The sequence below is a fragment of the Magnolia sinica genome, chromosome 13, assembly GCF_029962835.1.
Source record: "Magnolia sinica isolate HGM2019 chromosome 13, MsV1, whole genome shotgun sequence".
In the NCBI taxonomy this organism is placed as follows: domain Eukaryota; kingdom Viridiplantae; phylum Streptophyta; class Magnoliopsida; order Magnoliales; family Magnoliaceae; genus Magnolia; species Magnolia sinica.
The window spans coordinates 57,938,645-57,959,276 of record NC_080585.1 but is presented as its reverse complement, the minus strand read 5'-3'; the positions used below and the strand labels follow the sequence as shown (position 1 = coordinate 57,959,276).

The 20,632-nt window shown below is 38.9% G+C and overlaps 1 protein-coding gene across 2 annotated transcripts in view; it reads right to left on the bottom strand.

Moving 5' to 3' along the window:
* The window catches only part of LOC131223773 (sister chromatid cohesion protein SCC4), a 97,734-nt gene that overhangs the window by 52,099 nt on the left and 25,003 nt on the right, over positions 1-20,632 (bottom strand). For both annotated transcript variants that reach the window (XM_058219269.1, XM_058219268.1), the window contains exons 3-4: positions 11,322-11,463; positions 11,096-11,212 (exon numbers count right to left, since the gene is read on the bottom strand). In XM_058219269.1, coding sequence (XP_058075252.1) covers positions 11,096-11,212; positions 11,322-11,463 — 259 coding nt within the window. The remainder of the gene's footprint in view (positions 1-11,095; positions 11,213-11,321; positions 11,464-20,632) is intronic.

The window sequence follows — 20,632 nt, the reverse complement described above, 5'->3', positions numbered from 1 at the left end:
CATTCAATGGGCCAGGTTATGGCCTACATATCACACTTGTGGGATGATCTTGACCATCAATCAGTGATGAAGCCCATATAACATTCAGGAAGAGCATGGCCATCAGCACCCATACACATGATCACTCCCTAAGAAGCACCCACAGATAATGTGCACGTCCATCCACTATGCCACTGTTTCCTTTGGTGTGGGCCACTTGAGCCTTGGACCTACCTCATTTTTTGGCTCATTCCCCAAAATGTTTTGATAAGATGGATGGATGGCGTGGATATGTCACATATATCATGGGGGGGCCCATGTAACTTTGATCTCCCTTGAACCGTTCATACAACTAGGAGCTTAAGGAGTGTCAGCGCTCGTCTTCACATGACACGTACCCGCTTCCGTAGGGACGCGGATTGGCTACTGACAGGTTGAGTAGCGAGACTTGTTACTGAAGTAACGTCACCGGGTTCTGTGGGTCCCACCATGGTGTATGTTTCGTATCCACACCGTCCAACCATTTGCAGATATCATTTTAGTGCATGAGGCAAAGAATGAGTCAGATCCAAAGCTCTAGTGGACCCCCACCACAGAAAACAGTGGGGAGAGTGATGCCCGCCGTTAAAAACTTCTGAGGGCCACAAAAGTTTTCGATCAAGCTAATTTTTATGCTTTCCTTTATTTCATGTATTTTTTAACTTATGAACAGGTTGGATCTCAAATAAACATCCTGGTGGACCTTAGGAAGGTTTCAACGGTGGACATCACTCTCCAGGAAACAGATTGGCTACTCCCCCTGCCACTAGCCCGATGGTTGGTGGTCGGTGCTCTGCGGGCCCCACCATGTGTATGTATTTCATCCATGTCGTTAATCCATTTTTACATATCCTTTTAGGGCTTGATCCCACAAATTAAAGGGATATAAATCTCAGGTGGACCACACCACGGGAAAACAATAGTGATTGGATATCCACCATTAAAATCCTCCTAAGGCCCATTGTACTGTTTATTTGACATCCAATCTGTTGATTAGATCATACAGACCTAGATGAAGGGAAAAAACAAAGATTAGCTTTGATCCAAAACTTTTATGGGCTCCAAAAAGTTTTTAATGGTCGACGTTCATTCAACATTGTTTCCTGTAATGTGGTCCACTTGAGATTGGGATATACCTCATTTTTTGTCTCATACCCTAAAATGACCTAGAAAAATAGATGGACGGCATGGATGAAACACATACATCATGGATGTATGGTGGAGCCCACAGAGCACCAACCACCAGCCATTGGCCGATGGCAGGGGGAGTAGCCAATCCGTTTCCCACTCTCCCTAATATCTTATGTGGTGGGGTCTACTCCAGCTTTTGATCTTCCTCATTCTGTATAATGCCCTAAAATGATCTCTCCAAATAGATGGATGGTGAGGATACAACACATACATCATGGTGGGGCCTACAGAACTTGGTGACATCACTTCAGTAGCGAGTCTCGCTACTCAACCTGTCAGTAGCTAATCCGTGTCCCTTCAGCAGCTAATCCGCGTCCGGACGTGTATGTCTTTCCTACACTTGTATGCTACGTGGGGCCCACCATGATGTTTCTAAAAAATCCACCACATCCATCCATTTTTAGATCATTTTAGGACATTAGACAAAATCATGTGGATCCAAAAATCATGGTAGCCGCACGAGAGGAAATAGTGGAGATTCAGTGACTATCGTTTAAACATTTGTCTGGCCACAAAAGTTTAGTATAAGGTTACTAGTTTTGTGTTTTCACTTCATTCCAGTGGAAATGAACTTATAAATAGTTTGGATGGCATATAAACATCAAGATGGTGCCCAGGGAGGTTTCAACGGCGGAAAAATCTTTCTCCAGTTTTCATTCTCGTACGACCACCTTGAGTTTTGGATCCACCTGATTTTTGGTCTCATCCCCTAAAATGATATGAAAAAATGGATGAACGAGGTGGATTTTTCATCAACATCATGGTGGACCCTATGTAGCAGGAACTTCCTGCGAAAGGCTTACACAGGAAATCTGCGTCCTCGAACGGATTGGATACTCCTGCCACTAGCCAATGGCTAGAGGTCGGTGCTCTGTGGACCTCAACATGATGTATGTGTCTCATCCATGCCGTCTAATCCATTTTTCCAGATATTTTTATGGTATGAATCCAAAACTGAGGTAGATGAAAATCTCAAGTGGACCACACAGTGTTAATTGAACTCTCACCATTAAAAACTTCTTGGGGCCATAAAAGTTTTGGATCAAGCTGTTATTTGTTTTTTGCCTTCATCCAGGTCCGTATGACCTAATCTATAGGTTGGATGTCAAATAAATGTTACAGTGGGCCCTGGGAGGTTTTTAATGGTAGACGTTCAATCATTACTGTTTTCCCATGGTGTGGTCCACCTAAGATTTTGATCTGTCTCATTTATGGGACAAATGATTAAAATGATGTGTAAAAATGAATGGACGGTGTGGATAAAACACAGATCATGGTGGGGCCCACATAGCACCAACCACTAGCTACCTGGCAGCGTCACTAGCCAAACCGTGTCCTGCATTCCGTCTATATCTTCCAAGCCTCGAAGTTATAATAATAATAATAAATAAATAAACCCTAAAATTCCGTTGAAGAGAGGTTGTCGTCGAAGAAAGTGGGATTTTCTTACCTGCAAATCAGAACAGAATGTCTGCAATGTTTGAAGATCGGCACTGTTGATCGAGGCGTTCTTTCGAGCTTCGGGTTCCGATCAACCAAGTAGGAGATCTTCCTAGTTCCGATATTTTTTCCGATTTTTTAAAAGAGGGGTTTTCTTACCTATTTATTGAAAATACGGGTTGTTGGCTACAGTTTTCCCGTGATAGGTGTCGTGGTTGGTGGCTACAGTTGATATTGTTGGCGATAATCCAAGATTTTCACCGATATCTCCGATATTTCGCCGATAATCTGAAGAGAAACGAAAAATTGGGGTTTCGGTGTCACTAGACTAGTGACATCGATATTATCGGTGATAATATCGACAATTCGTCGACAATGGGAACATTGATGAGGATTGCATTGCCTAGATTGGTATGGATTGACATGACAAAGTTCCATAGACCCCACTATGATGTATGTGTTATATCCACACCGTCCATCCATTATTTCAAGTCGTTTTAGGGCATGAACTTAAAAATGAGGTAGACCCAAATCTTAGGTGGACCACACCACAGGAAACAGTGGTGATTGACGCCCACCATTAAAAACTTCTCAGTGCCCTTTGTAATATTAATTTGCCATCCAGCCAAATGATTAGGTCACACAGACCTGGGTGAAGGGAAAACATAAATATCTGCTTGATACAAAACTTGTGGCCTTCAAGAAGTTTCTAATGGTGGGCGTTCAATCACCATTGTTTCCTATCGTGTGGTCATGTGAGATTTGGATATACTTCATTTTTAGGACCATGTGCCTAGAATGATCTAGAAAAATTGATAGAAGGCTTGGATATACAACACATACAGCGAGGTGCGCCACGATTAGGGCAACACCCACTAACGTCTTACCTGGTAACAACCCATCCACACCGGGACTATGTGCCGTAAGAACTGCGCACAAGTGGGTTTTGTGTTGACATGGCAAAGTTATGTGGGCCCCACCATGATGTATGTGTTATATCCACACCACCCATCTATCTTGTCCAATCATTTTAAAGCATGAACCAAAAAATGAGGTAGATCCAAAGCTAAAGTGGATCACCATAGAAATTAGTGGAGATTGAACGCCTACAATTGAAAACTTCTTAGGGGCCCCAGAAGTTTTGGATCAAGCTGATATTTGTGTTTTCCCTTCATCCAGGTCTGTGCGACTTTATGAACAGATTAGATGGAAAATAAACATCATGGTGGGCCCTAGGAAAGTTTCAACTGTGGACCTCATTGCCCCCACAGCTTTTTATGGTGTGGTATCTACCTCAGTTTTTGGCTCACGCCCTAAAATGACGTGGCGAAATCAATGGATAGAGTGGATATGATACATATATCATGATGGGCCCAAAGATCTTTGCCACGTCAACCTAGCCTCTAGGCAGTTAGCGTTGAAAGCCGGTATGAGAGTAATATAGCGTAAAGTTGTCATATAAGAAAATGTTTTAACTCAAAATCACTTACCGCATTCTATCTTAAGCATTAAGCCAAAGGAGGAAAGCTTAAAAATGAATCCATTTTTTCAGTAAAAATCCACATTAAGTCTTAAACTTTTGAATTTACCAAATGATCGTAATTAAGGAAAATAACTGAAAAAAGCCAATTTCAGATAAATGCGCTGGAATTAAGTTTTACCAAGCAGGCCCTAAGACAACATAAATCTATCATTTTCCCCTAAAGAAATTGGAAAAACAAAATAAAAATAAAAATAAAAATGCCTAAAATGGCCTAAAAATAGAAAATAATTTGTATCCGGCATCAAATGGTACATCTATGTTCAACACAAACATAGATTTACCTATATATATATATATGCCAAAAAATTAACCTGAAAACACACACACACATATATATTTGATCAATGCATGTGTGAAATGTGTAGAGCTGTAGTATTAAAAGACTACCCATGCATCATTACAACATTTAATTGAAAAAAGTTTTAAAATGTTATAAATTTTCCAAAAAAAATTACAACATAGAAAAAAAAATGCAACCAAAAAAAATAAAAAAAATAAAAAATCAAGTATGATTCCTTTGATTTGGATTTATAATGTTGTTCAACTTGATTTCAATAATAATAAATGAGAAAATAGACTCTTTGCCTTTCTTTTCGATTTTTCCAAAATAAGATGCCCTTCCATTCCTTCGATTTGATTAAAAAAACCATGTTTTGATCATCAATTCAAACAATTTCTAACAGCAAAAAGTTCGAAAGGAGTAGAGAGCCGATTAGAGGGTTTTAAGTCCACATCAGTCCGGTTGATATATGTAACGATGTAATGGTGACAATAAGTGATTGTATCAGCCAATATAGGTTTTTTTCTTTCTTTCTTTCTTTCCTTCCTTTTTTCCTTTTTATTTTTCATTGGATCGAATTGACCCTGTATTGCATACCATCTCGTGTTGACATGGATACGACACACCTGCATCGACCAATACGATAGCGATATTCAGAACAATGGTGATGCGGACACAAGCACATTCAAGGTGTACCAATGAAGAAAGCGCCAACCACAAGTGCCTTCCTTGTGGATATGCGACTATTGAGGAGCTGAAGACCTTTCACATGTGATTGGACATATAGAAGACCCCACTCAGGGAAGACACATGTGAAGGAAGATTGGAGAAAGAAGACTGAGCGCCCAAACTTTCCCGTACTTATGTTATTTGCGCGTTTTTGACTTAGTTAGGGGTCTTTTAGTAATTTTGTCTTTATTTGCTTATCCTAGGGGTATTTTAGTAATTTTATGTCTTTATTTGCTTATTTAAGTGGGCTAAAGCCCTAAACTCGAATTTTAACTATTGATTAATGAAAAGCAAACCTTTGGTTGCCTCCTTCCTCTCTTCTCTCTAATGGTGCTTCTTCTCTTCCCTTGATCTTCTTCTCCTAATTTCTTCTTGTGCCCCTCCAACTTCTTCAAGGTAATAATTTTCTTCCTTCTATTTTCCAGTTTTGGCTAATCCTTCTTCGATCAAAATCTTGATAACCGATCTAAACCCTAAACCCCCAAATTCTCAAATCCCTAATCCGAGAAACTTCTTGGTTCTTCGGACTAGTGATCTTCGTTGATCGATTGGGTGTGACCATGCAATATGGGGAGGTCTCATCCCTCGCCGGATCCAACCCAAGTAGTAATTGAATTCCATAATCCATGGTTGTGGTGATGGCCCGCTCCATTGCATGTTTCCTTTATGATTTTCTCAGTTATGATGATTACTGTTAGAATTTTAGATCAGTTATTCCTTTTATTTCCGCTGCTTAATTGTGTCCATAAGCATGCATCATAATTAGGGTTGTCCTGCGTCAAATGGCCACTTACCACTATTTCGAAAACATCTCTCATTCCTCTCTGCCCATATTGCCCATGGATCAATTAGAAGATAGCCTCCACCGCTTCCTTCCCGCTTTATTCGCGTTTCTATGACTTCTGACATGCCAAGTCATCACCCAATACATCTGAAATAGACCAAAACTTATTCCATGTAACCTTAGCAAAAGCACAATGGATGAAGAGGTGGTCAACCGACTTAATATCCCACATGCACATTACACAAATGTTCGGAATAATCAATTGTCTTTTTTGAAGATTGTCAATCGTGAGAATTTTGTTTCTGCCCACAAGCTAGGCAAAAGCAACAGCAACCTTCGAAGGTCCACCATATAACCATATGAACTTGTTACGCACTTCCACATACCTTTCCCCCGAAGCATAGATGGCCCAATAAAAGGAACAAACAGAATTTTCTTGACTTTTTTAATCTCCATTTCCACCCATCCTTGTCATGAGAAGACAAACTTTGAGACTAAAGCAAGGACATCAAACCTATCATGTCCTCTTTCTTCCTTAGACAAGTCTCTCTTGCATGGTGTGTATAAACTATGATGTTGTTCCTAAAGCATTGCAAAAGGACACAAGGATATTTGAATCTAGAGCTAACTTGGCCAATATAGAGAAAACCATATTTAACTGTTTGTCATCGCACAACACATCCTCCCAAAGTCTGATGTGAGAGTCGTCGCTGCACGTGAACCATGCCTTCGATAAAATTCCTCGCTATTCTCATGACCGCCTTCCAAATCAAACACACCCTATAAGTTGAAGTTTCCTTCGTAAACCACCCCCCATCTTCTGTGCCATATTTACCAGCAACCACCTCTTTCCAAAGACTTATTTTCTTCAAAACCTCCACAACCATTTACCTAAGAGTGCTAAGTTCATGGATCTCGACTCCCTAGCTTTGCACTTCCCTCTGCAATCGATTTGCAAACTTTCTTCCACTTAAGCAAGTGAATTTTTTGTTTGTCTTCCGCTCTTCCGCCCCTTGCCATAGGATATCATGCCTAATTCTTTCCAGCCTGTTTATCACTTCCATTAGGCATTGGAATAGCAACATATAATAAACCGACATGTTAGACAGTTGACTTAATAAGCATAATTTTGCCCCCCTAAAGATAAATGTTGACTCTTTCATCTTGAGAGTTTACTTTCAATTCTCTTAATAACCTCGTCCCAACAAGTGTTTGGCTGGTTTGCCGATGCATAACAAAAGGTCTGAATATGATGATGGGAAGCTCCCAACTCTACATCCACATGTACCCAGTGTTCGAAATATTGGTATTCGCGCAATGTATCGCACCTCGGGATACAGATACATATCGGTTATCACACGGGATATATCGTTTGTATCGCATAATTTATCGCACTTTTTGGGAAACATAGGGAAACATTGGAAAAATGTTTGAATTTTTCAATGAAACATCAGGGATTATTAAAAATGACCTTAATAGTTAATACATACTTTTAAATCATAAAATCTCCAAAAAAAAAAAAAGTGCACATAATAGGTTTCCTTCGTATAGGGTACTAAGTTATGCGTTGTCTGATTGAACTAAAACAACTATATTCAAATATGTTGCATAACATTTATAAATGCATCAAGACATGTATATCCACACCGTCCATCTGTTTTGCCACCTTAATTTACGGCACCGTACCAAAAAATGAAGCATATTCAATTATCAAGTGGACCATGCCATAGGAAACAGTATTGATTGAAGGCCATACCATTATAACCTTCTTAGGGCTTAGCTCACCTTAATGTTTTCGCAGTGTTTATTTACCATCCAATATGTTGATAAGTTCACATAAGCTTGGATGAAAGGGAAAAAAAACAAATATCAGATTGATCTAGAACTTTTGTGGCCCATTAATAGTCAATCACAACTTTTTCCTTTGGTATGGTCCACCTGATAATTGGATGTGCTTTGCTTTTTGGATAATACACTAAAATGATTTGGAAAAACGGATGAACGACATGGATACAAAATGCATACATTAAGGTGGGCCCCACATTAAGGGTCGCACCATCTTGGGTAAGTATTCGGTCTCACCTAATCTGCTCTCCAATTCCTGATGTTGATATCTTTACTTTTTGAGTCAAAAAAATGAGGCAGATTGTGGGCCCCATGCATTTATTCCATGTCATCCATTCATTTTTTTAGATCATTTTAAAGCCTAGGAAAAAAAATGGGGCAGATCCAGAGATCAAGTGGACCACATCAGAGGACGTACCTAATATGGCGGGACCTTGACTGTGGGGCCACCTCGACGTAATATGGTGTATATACACCTACAATTCATTTTGGCATATTATTTTAGAGAATGTGCCAAAAAATGAGGCAAATCCAAAAATGAGGTGGACCACACCACACGAAAAAGTGGTCATTGAATGGTCACCATTAAAAAAAAAAATTAGGGGCTACAAAAGTTTTGGATCAAGCTAATATTTATGTTTTCCCTTCATCTATGTCTATCAGACCTTATGAATAGATTGGATGGAAAAAACATCAAAAGGGGCCTAGGAAAGCTTTCAACAGTAGGAATTTCCCTAACCACGTTTTCCTTTAGAACGGACCACTTGAGTCTTGGATCCTGCTCACTTTTGGGCTTTATATGGTAAAATGAGCTCATAAAACGGGTGGACGGTATGGATTTCTCACAAACATCACATTGCCCCACATAGGTTTCCAACCAGGAAATCCACGCAAAAGGCTTCCGAATCCATGTCCATCCAGTGTAACTCATTGCGCTAAGTGTACTAAGTAAACTCTGTGGGGGTCCACCGTGATTTATATATTTTATCCACTCATTCCATCCATTTTACCATATAATTTTAGGGCTTGAACCCAAAAATAAAGCATATCTAAAGCTCAAATGGACCACACCACGGAAAACAGTGTGAATTGAATGCCCACCATTGAAAAATTCCTGAGGTTCACAGAAGTTTTGGATCAAGCTTACATTTGTGTTATCCCTTCATCCATGTTATTGTGGTATTATGAAAAGTTGGATGACAAATAAACATCATTGTGGGCCCTAGCAAGGTTTCAATGGTGGAAATCATTATTCCCACTGTTCCTGTGATATGGTCCACTTGAGCTTTGGATATGCTTGAGTTTTGGTCTCAACCATTTAAACGAGCTGGAAAAATTGATGGACGGTGTGGATAAACCACGTACATTCACGATGGGCCCAAACTCGTTGTTAAAGAGGGATCGGATTTCCCATTTAAAGAGACCGGACGGTGTGGATAAACTAGATACATCACGAAGGACTAAGCTCCATGTTAAAAGGGATCGGATTTCCCTACTACGGGACCAGCGGAAACCATTTTCGAAGAAAAGAGGGTTCCGGTCCATCCAGAACCCCAAATCTCCCTGGAATTTCTCAGTTTCCATCGCCGTTTTCGAAGAAAGAGGGTTCCAGTCCTTCCGAAACCCCAAATCTCCACGATTTTTGTGGATTTCTCGCCTGGAAGAAAAAGAAAAAAGGAAAATGCAATTACGGCGCACGGCTGTTGATCGATGGAGTGGTCCGATTACGCAATCTTCTACTCTATAGGTACTGGAACCCCCCCCACCCCCCCCCCCCCCCCAATCGATTCAAAGATTTTCATTATAAAAAATACAAAAATAAAAAACCCCAATTTTTCAATATCTCAGGCCCTTTTTTCGTCGAAATGTGATTGTACCGACGAAAATCATGCAATATTCTGCAATATATCGCACGATACAAAGAATTCTAAAAAAAAAAAAATTCCGAGTGATTTCTGGGGGTTTCGTATCGCTTGCATGCGATAACGATATTATAGGCCCATAGTGTCGATATTGCGAACACTACATGTACCTACCAAATTGCCTACTTCAATTCCAATACCCAACATTTCTCTTTTGGAAATATCGATTCTCAAACCCAAAACCACCTCAAAGCACCAAATGATCTTCCTCATTTTAATTTTTTGATGCGAGCAGCCCACCCTCTCCTCTCCACCACCCTCTCTCCGCACACAATTGAAACCTTTGTGACTTGTCCAAAGTGGAATTGTGTGAATAAACCCAACAAATAACAAGGGAACTTTTATCTTGTCTATGCTAAATAACACGAGTAGCAATGGACTATTTTATTTTTACCCGCACAATTAGATTTCCGTGAGTCTTGACCTTGAAAGGGAGGAGCTAGTTGCATCAAAAAAATTAAATGCTAGAAATGCCACTGATCAAAGACAGACATCCAAATGACCTTAACACCCTACCCTATGTTTGAAGTTCCTTACAATGCCCTTCTACAACCCAAAGATCAAGACTCATAGAAGATTAATTGTGTGGTTAAAAGTGTCCATGGCTACTATGTTATATATAGTATAGACAAGATAAAAACACCCTTGTTATTTGTTGGGTTTTCTCACAAGACTCTTTCAATTTTAGATGAGTCGCACCAGTTTTTTCAATTTGTTGGGTTGTACAACTTCGTTCCTAACTGCAGCAGCCACACCGTGAAACCAGTTTTTCAATCCTTGTTCCTAGCTCCCTAATCACAAATTACTCCTTTATCATCTCAAGAAAAGATCCACCCAGCCACTTTGTTGAAATTGTCAGCAAAGAGCTAATGAATGCAAAAGGGAGATATCTCCTAGCTTTCTACTTAACAAGTTACACTACTTTCTTTCTTTCTTTCTTCCTTTTTTGCTTGGAAGGTGGAGGCATTTTTGTGCTGGTTTGAAGAATCCTAAAGCATGCATCGGGTGTAACATAGGACACTCATAAATAGGTGACCTATTCTATTGAAATGTCCATTGGAGAATTCTCTAGGCCATCACAAAAGGGTAACAAATAAAATTTCCAATTCCTTAAACATCATGTATTTGTGCAAAATAAAAAAGAGAAGAATTTAACTGATTTTAAGAACTTCCATGTTATAAAATGGGTACATGAAAAGATTCTCATATTAACTTTGCTATAGAAGCTTCTCAAAGACCATTGTTTTCTATTCCTACTCACAGTAATGCTTCTCTAAGGATATCCATCCATAAGACTTGAAAACAATAAAAATAAAATGGATTATACAGATAAAAGAACTTACTCGATCCGTTTGGATGGACTCCCAAATACTGTTGCACTTTTCAACAGCCTTATCAACCAAACTTACGTCTTCCCATTGCATTAGATGAACATGTAGCATTGAAGTTGCAAAAAACATCTAGTTCACCAGCATAAGATATCCATTAAAAGAGCTTGAATCACATCATGATTGATAAAAATAACTCCTAATCCATTAGTAAAATAAGTACATGCTCATGTCAACAAACCTGAAGCTCAGGATAACCTATTTCAGTAGCACACATATATCCATGTTCTAAAGCAGATATAGAGCCTCGATAGTCTCCTTCAATTACCAAAGCATTTGCAAGCTGTGAATTGAAGTTACATGACCACAACTTCACTTCAAACCTTCAAGGAATCCAAAAGAAGGGAATGTGAATAAAAATTTGAACTTGGAAAGATGTGAAACTAATTACATCATGAGATAATTAGAATACACTTGCATGTCCAGTGTATATGTGATCAGATTATACATTACATTTCCACATCTATATTCTCATGTTAGCATATTTCAGCTTCTACCTAGCATGGCCAATCTCATTCCTTTCAATAAAAATCAATATTATTCCTCTCTCCAAAGTACAGGCATGTGAGTGAAGTGTTTCCATGTTTGAAACCATCCTAGAAAAAAAAATTGTTATTTTCTGAGACTTGGTATTCAGCTTTTTCTCTCTGTTGAATCTACTCTCTGCCAGACACTTTAATGAGCATGATGCAGGACACATGATTTAATGCTAGAATGCGACATGTAGATTATGAAAGAGTCCATAAAGTAATTCAATTAACAAAATATGCTAACCTATCAAGTAATTAAGAATAAACAATAGGAAATAAAATCTAATTTAACCTAAATCACATTCCCGCATGATAAGAAATCACATAAATTAATTAAAACTAAGACCGATGGAAGGATAGAACTTCCAATTTAGCATAGGCACGTTCCACACTCAATGGACAGATTTGTAGGTTTTATGATTAGGGTTAGGAAAGGAAAAAATCTTAAATTAGGAAAATTATGTTTCATGGGAATTGGGGATTTTGGAATTAGGGTTTTTAGAAATTGAGAAACATAAGAAATTGAAGATCTAGGGTTTAGAAGGTTGTAATGGAAGGGAAAGAGGAAGCCGAGAGAAGAAGAGAATACCTTTCGAAGAGGAGAGAGGAAGGATGTAAAACGAAGAATACCTTTTGAAGAAGAGGAAGAGGAAGGATGTACCTTGGAATCCACCACCAAACAAGCTTCTACCCTTCCACAATTTAATTGGAATGGAGATTTTTTTTTTTTAATAAATAAAAAAACCCTAGAAAATAAGGAAGAAAATTCCTTCACACAAGAGAGCTTTACTCTTCTATTTTTTTCTTCTTAATAACACCGATAGGGTTGGAACTCCACCCCCTTTGTACTTTTATAATTAAAAATTCGGAATTAAAACCAGCATAATTACAACTATACCACTCACTTAAGTGAAGTGGCCCATTATCCAAAATAAGAAAACTCAAACATATATTATCAATCTCAACCATCAAATAACTCCTAAAAATAACAAAAAAAACATAAAGAAAGCAAGATTAGAATCCAAGGGGCCCAGATCTAAAAGATCTGGTGGCCCGATGGCCTGATCAACAAGATCCAACAGTCGAATCAACACGAAATAAAAATCCGATAACTAAAATGATCTCCTAAGCAGCTCACGTGCATCATCCCAAGGTGAGGTCTTCCTAATGCACATCCAATGCATATGAGATCTTCAAAATGGCTTGGTGGGCCCCATCTGGAACTCGTCTCCCATCCACAAAGAAAGTTGCGCTAATGTGGGTGGTCATCTCCATCTCTAGTACATCCGAGTAGGTCCTCTGATGTCCCCATCAATTCCCCTCGGCTAAGGAGATTTCGCCTCTGGCGAAATAAAGCTGCAGTGATGCTCGAGGAGATCCGGATCTCGCCGATGAAGCTCTAACTCTATGATCCACGTACTGTTTGATTTTGGTCTGCCCTTCCATTTGACAAGGTACTCCTACTAACCGTCACGTTGTGTGGAAACTGCTTTTTCATCTAAGATATCCTCCATCTCCTCTCTTCTCATAGGTATGGATGATACAAATGGTAAAGGTTGAGAAGAGGGGTCAGGTAATGGCCATGGATTTTGGGACAGGTCAGGAGCATCATCATCAAAGTTCATATGAGGGTTAGGGGAATGTCCATGAAACACTACAAGATCTTCCACATTAAATGTAGAACTAATACCCATGTTAGGTGGAAGATTTATCAAGTAAGCATTCGAACCCAGTCTTTTCAAGATTTTATATGGTCCAGCGCTACAGGTTTGTAAATTTTTTATGGTTCTCTGTGGAAACCTTTTTGGACGTATTTTAATCATGACTTCATCACCCATAACAAACTCTTTAAACCTATGGTGTGAGTCAGCAATCATTTTGTATGTTTCATTACTTATATTGACTCTTTTTCTAATCTCCCCATGCAAGTCATGCGTATGTTGTGTAGATGCATATGCAAACTCTGAAGGCCTATGGAACAAAGACGTGGGTATGCAATCTATAGAGGTCCTAGGCTCATCTACTTGTCTTTCCAAATCCATGTCCTCCCCAGTACTCATTTGATCATGATGAAGGTTTGGAGAGTCAATGCGTGAATGTCCTGCACAGGTATAAACTCATCCAGTATGCCCTTTGGAATAACAACACTAGACTCCAATACCGGACTCACCTTAGATGGTAACTCTACACTACCCTCGGGTGTAACCTCAGGTGGCATCTCCATAATAATCTTAGGTGTGATCTCACTTGCCACATGTGCATACAACGCCAAATCAGTTTTAGTCTCTCTTTCAGACTCTTTGGCATTAACTATAGGAAGAGACCCAAGTTGGAGTTTCGTTACATCTTCAGGACCACATGTCTTGACGTCCTCCTTTTTAGGGATTCGTTTTGGCGGGAGAGACTTCAAGCCAATCCTTTTACCTCTATACAGAAACGAACACGTATTCGAGCGACCGAATAGTTTAGCGTCCATGTCATACAACCAAGGCCTGCTCAAAATGATGTGGCCTATATCCATAGGCAAAACACCACAATGTGTCCGTATAGGAACAAAATTGGATGGGAATAGGACAACGCTGAGAAACCAGAATTGAAGATGCATCAACCCATGAGACTCGATAGGGCTGACGGTGAGGAACGACTAGCATACCTAAGCAGTCCACGGTCAAGTAGATACCACGTTGATGCAACTGTCACTATCAATGATCACCTTGCAGTTTTTGCCACCACACTTGGCATAAGTGTGGAAAATTGAATCCCTGCGCCAATCCTCACTTTCTACAATTTTGTTTAAGGCGCGGCTAATAATTGCAAGTGGCACAGTCTCAACTTGTTCCCTGACTTGTGATTGGACATCTTCCCGAGTGTCGGAGTTTGCCTAAAGGGAGGCTTCAAGCCAATTGACACGCGCATTGATCACAGTCAATTGAGTTGCGGTGTTCCTATTGTGCGCTTCAATAGCCATCAGACATCTGTTGATAGCATTAAGGGCCTCGTCAATCCGCTCTAGATTCATATTAGGATGTAGACCAAAGCCACGTCCAAAACGAGTAGGGGCATACGCAAAGTAACTCCAAAAGGGAAACTCTAGGTCCTAGGACAATGGTAAAACTAACCTAGAGATCAAGCTGGACACACCAACCAGAAAATTCAGCAAGCCAGTATCCTCAAATATGATGTTGAAAATTCAGCAGGGTAGTAATCTAAGGGTGCCAAACTGAAAATTCAGCAATGTGATACGCTGAGATTTCTATGCTGAAAATTCAGCAATGGTATAAGTGGAAACGCTACCTGAAAATTCAGCAATATGATACTCCAAAAAAAAAAAATAATAATAATAATAAATAATAATAAAAAATCAACAATATGATCCTATAAGCAATGAATGTTCTACTAACCCTAGATGTGACTCCAACCTAGATGCAACACAAAAATCCTATGCTAAACCTATTCTCTAATACTAAATCTGATACAGGACACATGATTTAAAGCTAGCATGCAACGTGGAGATTATGAAAGAGTCCATAAAGTAATTCAATTAACAAAATATGCTAACCTACCAATTAATTAAGAGTAAACAATAGGAAATAAAATTTGATTTAACCTAAATCACATATCCGCATGCTAAGAATTTACATAAATCAATTAACACTAGGACCGATGGAAGGATAGAATTTCCAATTTAACATAGGCACGTTCCACACTCGAGGGACATATTTGTAGGTTTTATGATTAGGGTTAGGAAGGGGAAAATCTGAAATTGGGGTTCATGGGAATTGGGGATTTTGTCGAACACCTACCCTACGCTAGACCTTGGCTTTGATACCAAACTTGATGCATGATGATGGAAACTATCCTAGGATGCATGATTAGAGATCAATTATACATTAATTTCAGCAATCAATATGTAAAATCAAGCATATCCTCATAATAGATTCAAAAATTCAGATTTATTACATGAAGATCCTAGGTTTTCACATGCACGGTGTATGAAAATATAAAATAGTTCAAGAGTGGCCCAGTTGGAAGTAGGGACTTCCAATCTAGCGTAGGCACGTTTCACACTCAAGGGAATGACTAGTAGGTTTTATGATTCGGGTTAGGAAGGAGAAAATCTGAAATATGGAGTAGTAGGGTTTCTGGGAATTGGAGATTTTGGAATTAGGGTTTTTAGAAATTGGGAAAAATAAGAAATTGAAGATCTAGGGTTTAGAAGGTTATAATGGAATGGAAAAGAAGAAGACGAGAGAAGAAGAGAATACCATTCGAAGAGGAGAGGAAGGATGTAAGACGAAGAATACCTTTTGAAGAAGAGGAAGATGAAGGATGTACCTTGGAATCCACCACCAAACAAGCTTCTATGCTTCCACAATTTAATTGGAAGGGGGTTTTTAATTTTTTTTTTTTTTTTTTTTTTTTTTTTTTAAAAAAAAAAAAAAAAAACCCTAAAAAATAAGGATGAAAATTCCTTCACACAAGAGAGCTCCACTCTTCTTTTTTTCTTCTTCTCAAATCTCCACTAGGGTTGGAACTCCACCCTCCCTGTGCTTTTATAATTAAAAATTCGAAATTAAATCTAACATAATTACAACTATGCCACTCACTTAAGTGGCCCATTATCCAAAATAAGAAAACTAAAACATATATTATCAATCTCAAACATCAAATAACTCCTAAAAAAAACATAAAGAAAGCAAGATCAGAGTCCGAGGGGCCCAAATCTAAAGGATCTGGTGGCCCGATGGCCTGATCTACAAGATCCAACAGTCGGATCGACACAAAATAGAAATACCATGACTAAAATTATCTCCTAAGCAGCCCACATGCATCATCCCAAGGTGGGGTCCTCTTGATGCACGTCCGATGCATGTGAAGTCTTCAAAATGGCCCGGCGGGCCCTATCTGGAACTCGTCTTCCATCCACAAAGAAAGTTGCGCTGATGTAGGTGGTCATCTCCATCTCTGGTACACCCAAGTAGGTCCTCTGATGTCCCCATCACATGCATTCCAATGATACATGGACTCTAACTAATCTTCCATTAGGTAAGACTCCAACAAAGTGTATATGGGTGTACACAGTCAAGTTCCTGCCTGATGAAGCAATTGATCGCTACAAAGCCAAATTGGTCGCCAAGAGGTATACACAAATTTATAGAGTAGATTATCTTCATACGTTTTCACTAATGGCTAAACTTAATTCGATTCAGGTTCTTCTATCAATAGCAACAAATCACGATTGGCCACTTTTTCAGTTAGATGTGGTATGCAGGTTAAACAAATATGTATATGGATTGAAACAATCACCATGGACCTGGTTTGAGAAGTTAAATAGTGTGGCTATGTCGTTTTGACTAAAAAGAAGGTATATCACTAAGTTTTCTCAAGACATTTTACCTCCAGCCACTTGTTGTCTATGCGGATGATATGATAGTGACCGGTGACAACTTGAGGGCATTGAGAAGTTGAAGTCATATCTTCAAACTCAGTTTCAAATCAAAGATTTTGGTCTTCTTCAATATTTTGTGGGCATTGAAGTGGCAAGATCGAGAGTATGTTTGTGACTTGTTGAACGAGATAGGTACGTTAGGTGCCAGACCGGTTGATATAGCAATGGACCCTTACCTCAAGCTTGAACATGAAGGAGAAGTGTTAGAAGACCCTGGTATGTATAAGAGACTTGTTGGCAAGCTCATTTATTTGACCATCACCAAGCTTGATATCGCATTCTCCATCAGTGTGTTGAGCCAGTTCAAGCAAAATCCGAGGACATCACATCTTGCAACAGTTATAAGAATCCTCATGTATTTGAAATGTTCACTTGGGAAGGTTATTTTATACAGACCTCGTAGCCATCTCCAAGTAGCTGGTTATTCAGATGCAGATTATGCAGGGTCGAGATGTGCTAGAAGGTTGAATACCGGTTACTGCACCTTCCTAGGTGGTAATGTGGTTACTTGGAGAAGTAAGAAATAAAATTTAGTTTCCAAATCAAGTGTTGAAGCTGAATACAGGGCAATGGTACATACAACTTGTGAACTTATATGGTTAAAGTCTCTTCTCGAAGAATTGGGATTTGGAGTTCAGGTTCCAATGTCTTTACACTGCGACAATCAATTCGTGATGCATATTGCCAATAATTCAGTGTTTCATGAGACAACGAAGCATATAGAGGCTGATTGTCATTTCATTCGGGACAAGATATAACAAGGAGAGATCCATACACCTTATATTTCTTCCCACGATCAAGTTGCAAATTTCTTCACCAAGACTCTCGAAAAATCTTAGTTCAACAAACTAGTCTCCAAGACATCTATGCTCCAGCTTGAGGGGGAGTGTTAATAGTAGTAGCTATGGGCCTATGGCCCACTTAGTCTTGGGATGTGTTGGGAACATAGTTTTTGTATAAAGGGCATTTTAGCTTTTATTTACTTAAGGGCACTTTTGTAATTTCATCCATTTATAAATAATATAAGAGAAAAGTGGGAACGAGAGCCCTAGCTCTTAATTCCCTTTTCTCAAGTTTCTTCTCTCATTTTTCTTTTCTTATCATCTTTTCTTCTGCTTTTCTCTTTTCTATACCAATTTAATTTGGATGGATAGTGTCGCCAATTTGGGGGACCACTTGAATGCCCCTAAATCGACCCGAAATCCATGCAATCTATGACACTCATCCCACTAATGCAATTGGCCCAAATTACACTTATTTCATCATCACTATCAAATTGGTGGACAACGAAGAATTAAAAATATCCAGTGGTCCTATTTCAACAAATAAGTGTCCGCAAATCAATGGTTAGCATCATTCAGACAATCTGATTTTGGGATTGTGACTTAATAATAGTAGACCCCACATTTTAATTGGCTTAATTTGATTTAATACATGGCACGTGTACAAATTTTTTAGTGCAAGTGTATCAACTTCATAAGGCACCAGACTATCGTATTAGCATAAGGTGAAAAGAGGTCTCAAGTCAAAATGGTTGGACCGCCAACTATGGTCCACCCCGCAAAAATCATCCATCTCTACTCATCAAGTGGGCCACACCATAAACAAAAATTTCATTGATAAATAGCCAGGAAAAAAAAAAAAAAACAAATGTAGTCTACTCGATGAGTGGATATGACTTGTGTTTTGCAAAAGGTGATCCTCATGATAATGCCAGTCTAATGTATGGATTGAATTTCTCACACATAAAAGATTGGAAGTTATCCGTTGGTGGACCCTAACTTATAATCCAACCCATTGGACCTTTTGTTTAAAAAGCTTGGACTTAAGGAAGCCATGTTGCAGCATGCCTTAGAGAGAGAGAGACGATGGGGTGCACTTGCACCCGAGAAGAAGAGGAGAGAGCGAGAGAGTGACAGAGACATTGTTAGCAGAGGAGAAGAAAGAAGAAGAAGAGATTCCATCCTAGACCCAAGTACACTTTTTCCTGAACAAGAAAAAAACAAGGACCGGTGATGCAGACATCAGACCCTTCAAAGTTTATCAAAGACGAAGGCGGCCGACGAATACATCTTTATGGCTCGATGATGGTTCATGGCACAACCGATGATGATTTTGAAGATATGTTTAATTGCACAACTAAATGATGATTTTGTAGATCTGGTTAATTGCAAAACTAAGAATGATTTTGAAGACCTTACATGTGTCCTTGGATTAATTGAAGGGCCCGCATTAAGAAGGCACACATGTAGGATGAGTTAGAAGACTGATTTGTTACGCATGATTTTATTTTTTTTTTAAGCTTTGTTTTGGGCGTTTATTTTTAACTTTTGTTATAGGGGTATTTTAGTCATTTCCTTTTAAATCCGAATTTTATAAATAGGGTGCTCTCTCCCCTAAACCTAATAATATTTTTTTAATGAAAGCTTGGTGCCTCCTTCCCCTTTCTCTCAGTAGTAAGTTCTCCTCTTCCCCTAATCTCTTCTTCTTCTAACTTCTATTTCTAGCCCTCCAACCTTCTTCTTCTCTTCCTATGCTTAGTCTTTCTTTTTTTTGGTTGCTATTGACCCTGAAATTTTGAAAATTGATCCCAACCCTCTCTCAGATTTTCCAGCTGTCCCTATTCCAAAAATCCTTTGATTTCCTGGACTAGAGAAGCTACATTAATTGTTAGATTGAAACCATGCAAGATCGGGAGGTCTGATCCCTCGCTTGATCCAATCCACGCATGATTTGAAAACGGTACCCCAGGATTGTGATGATGGTCTGCAACCATTGCATGTTCCCTTTATTATTATCTTTACTATGATGTGGAATGTGAATATTTCAATTGATTTGCTTAGTTTATTTCGCTGAATCATTTTTGTGCTCACACATGCATTCTAGTTTAGACCGTCCGGCATCAACCAGAGTTTTTTTTTCTTGACAAGGGTTTCGTTTTGGCTTGGGCCCCTTATGTCACAGTAGCTAAGGCTATTATTTCCTTGTTTGCTTCCATGTTTTAGTGGAGAGTTGTATTCTTTTCACGCCTTTGGGCGGGTTCCTTAATAAATTGTTTTGCTATCTCTAAAAAATAAAGGAACAAGTAGCAGGGGGTAGAGAATTGGTCGTTACTCCTTGTAACGGTTGTTATGGTGCCGTTTTTACCCTAAACTGCTTAATGGGGTGTGTCAATACTGTTACATAACGGCCATTGCAGCCGTTGCGTAACTGTTTTGGCACAACTTGCTCTAAACAATTATTTCATACTATTTATTTTATCCAGCAGCTTTATTTTTATTATTATTATAATAGCATTAGTGCTACTAATATTATTTTCGTTATTATTATTGCTACTACATTATTAGCTGTAATATTCTTTTAAAAAAATTATTATAGCTGTGATTATTTTAAAGAAAACATTTGCTTTATTATTCTTGATGAGGATGTTTCCAACCATGGTATCCAAAAATGGTTACACAACGGCTGTAATAGTCGTTACGTAACGATAATGGTGGGTAAAATACAATTATG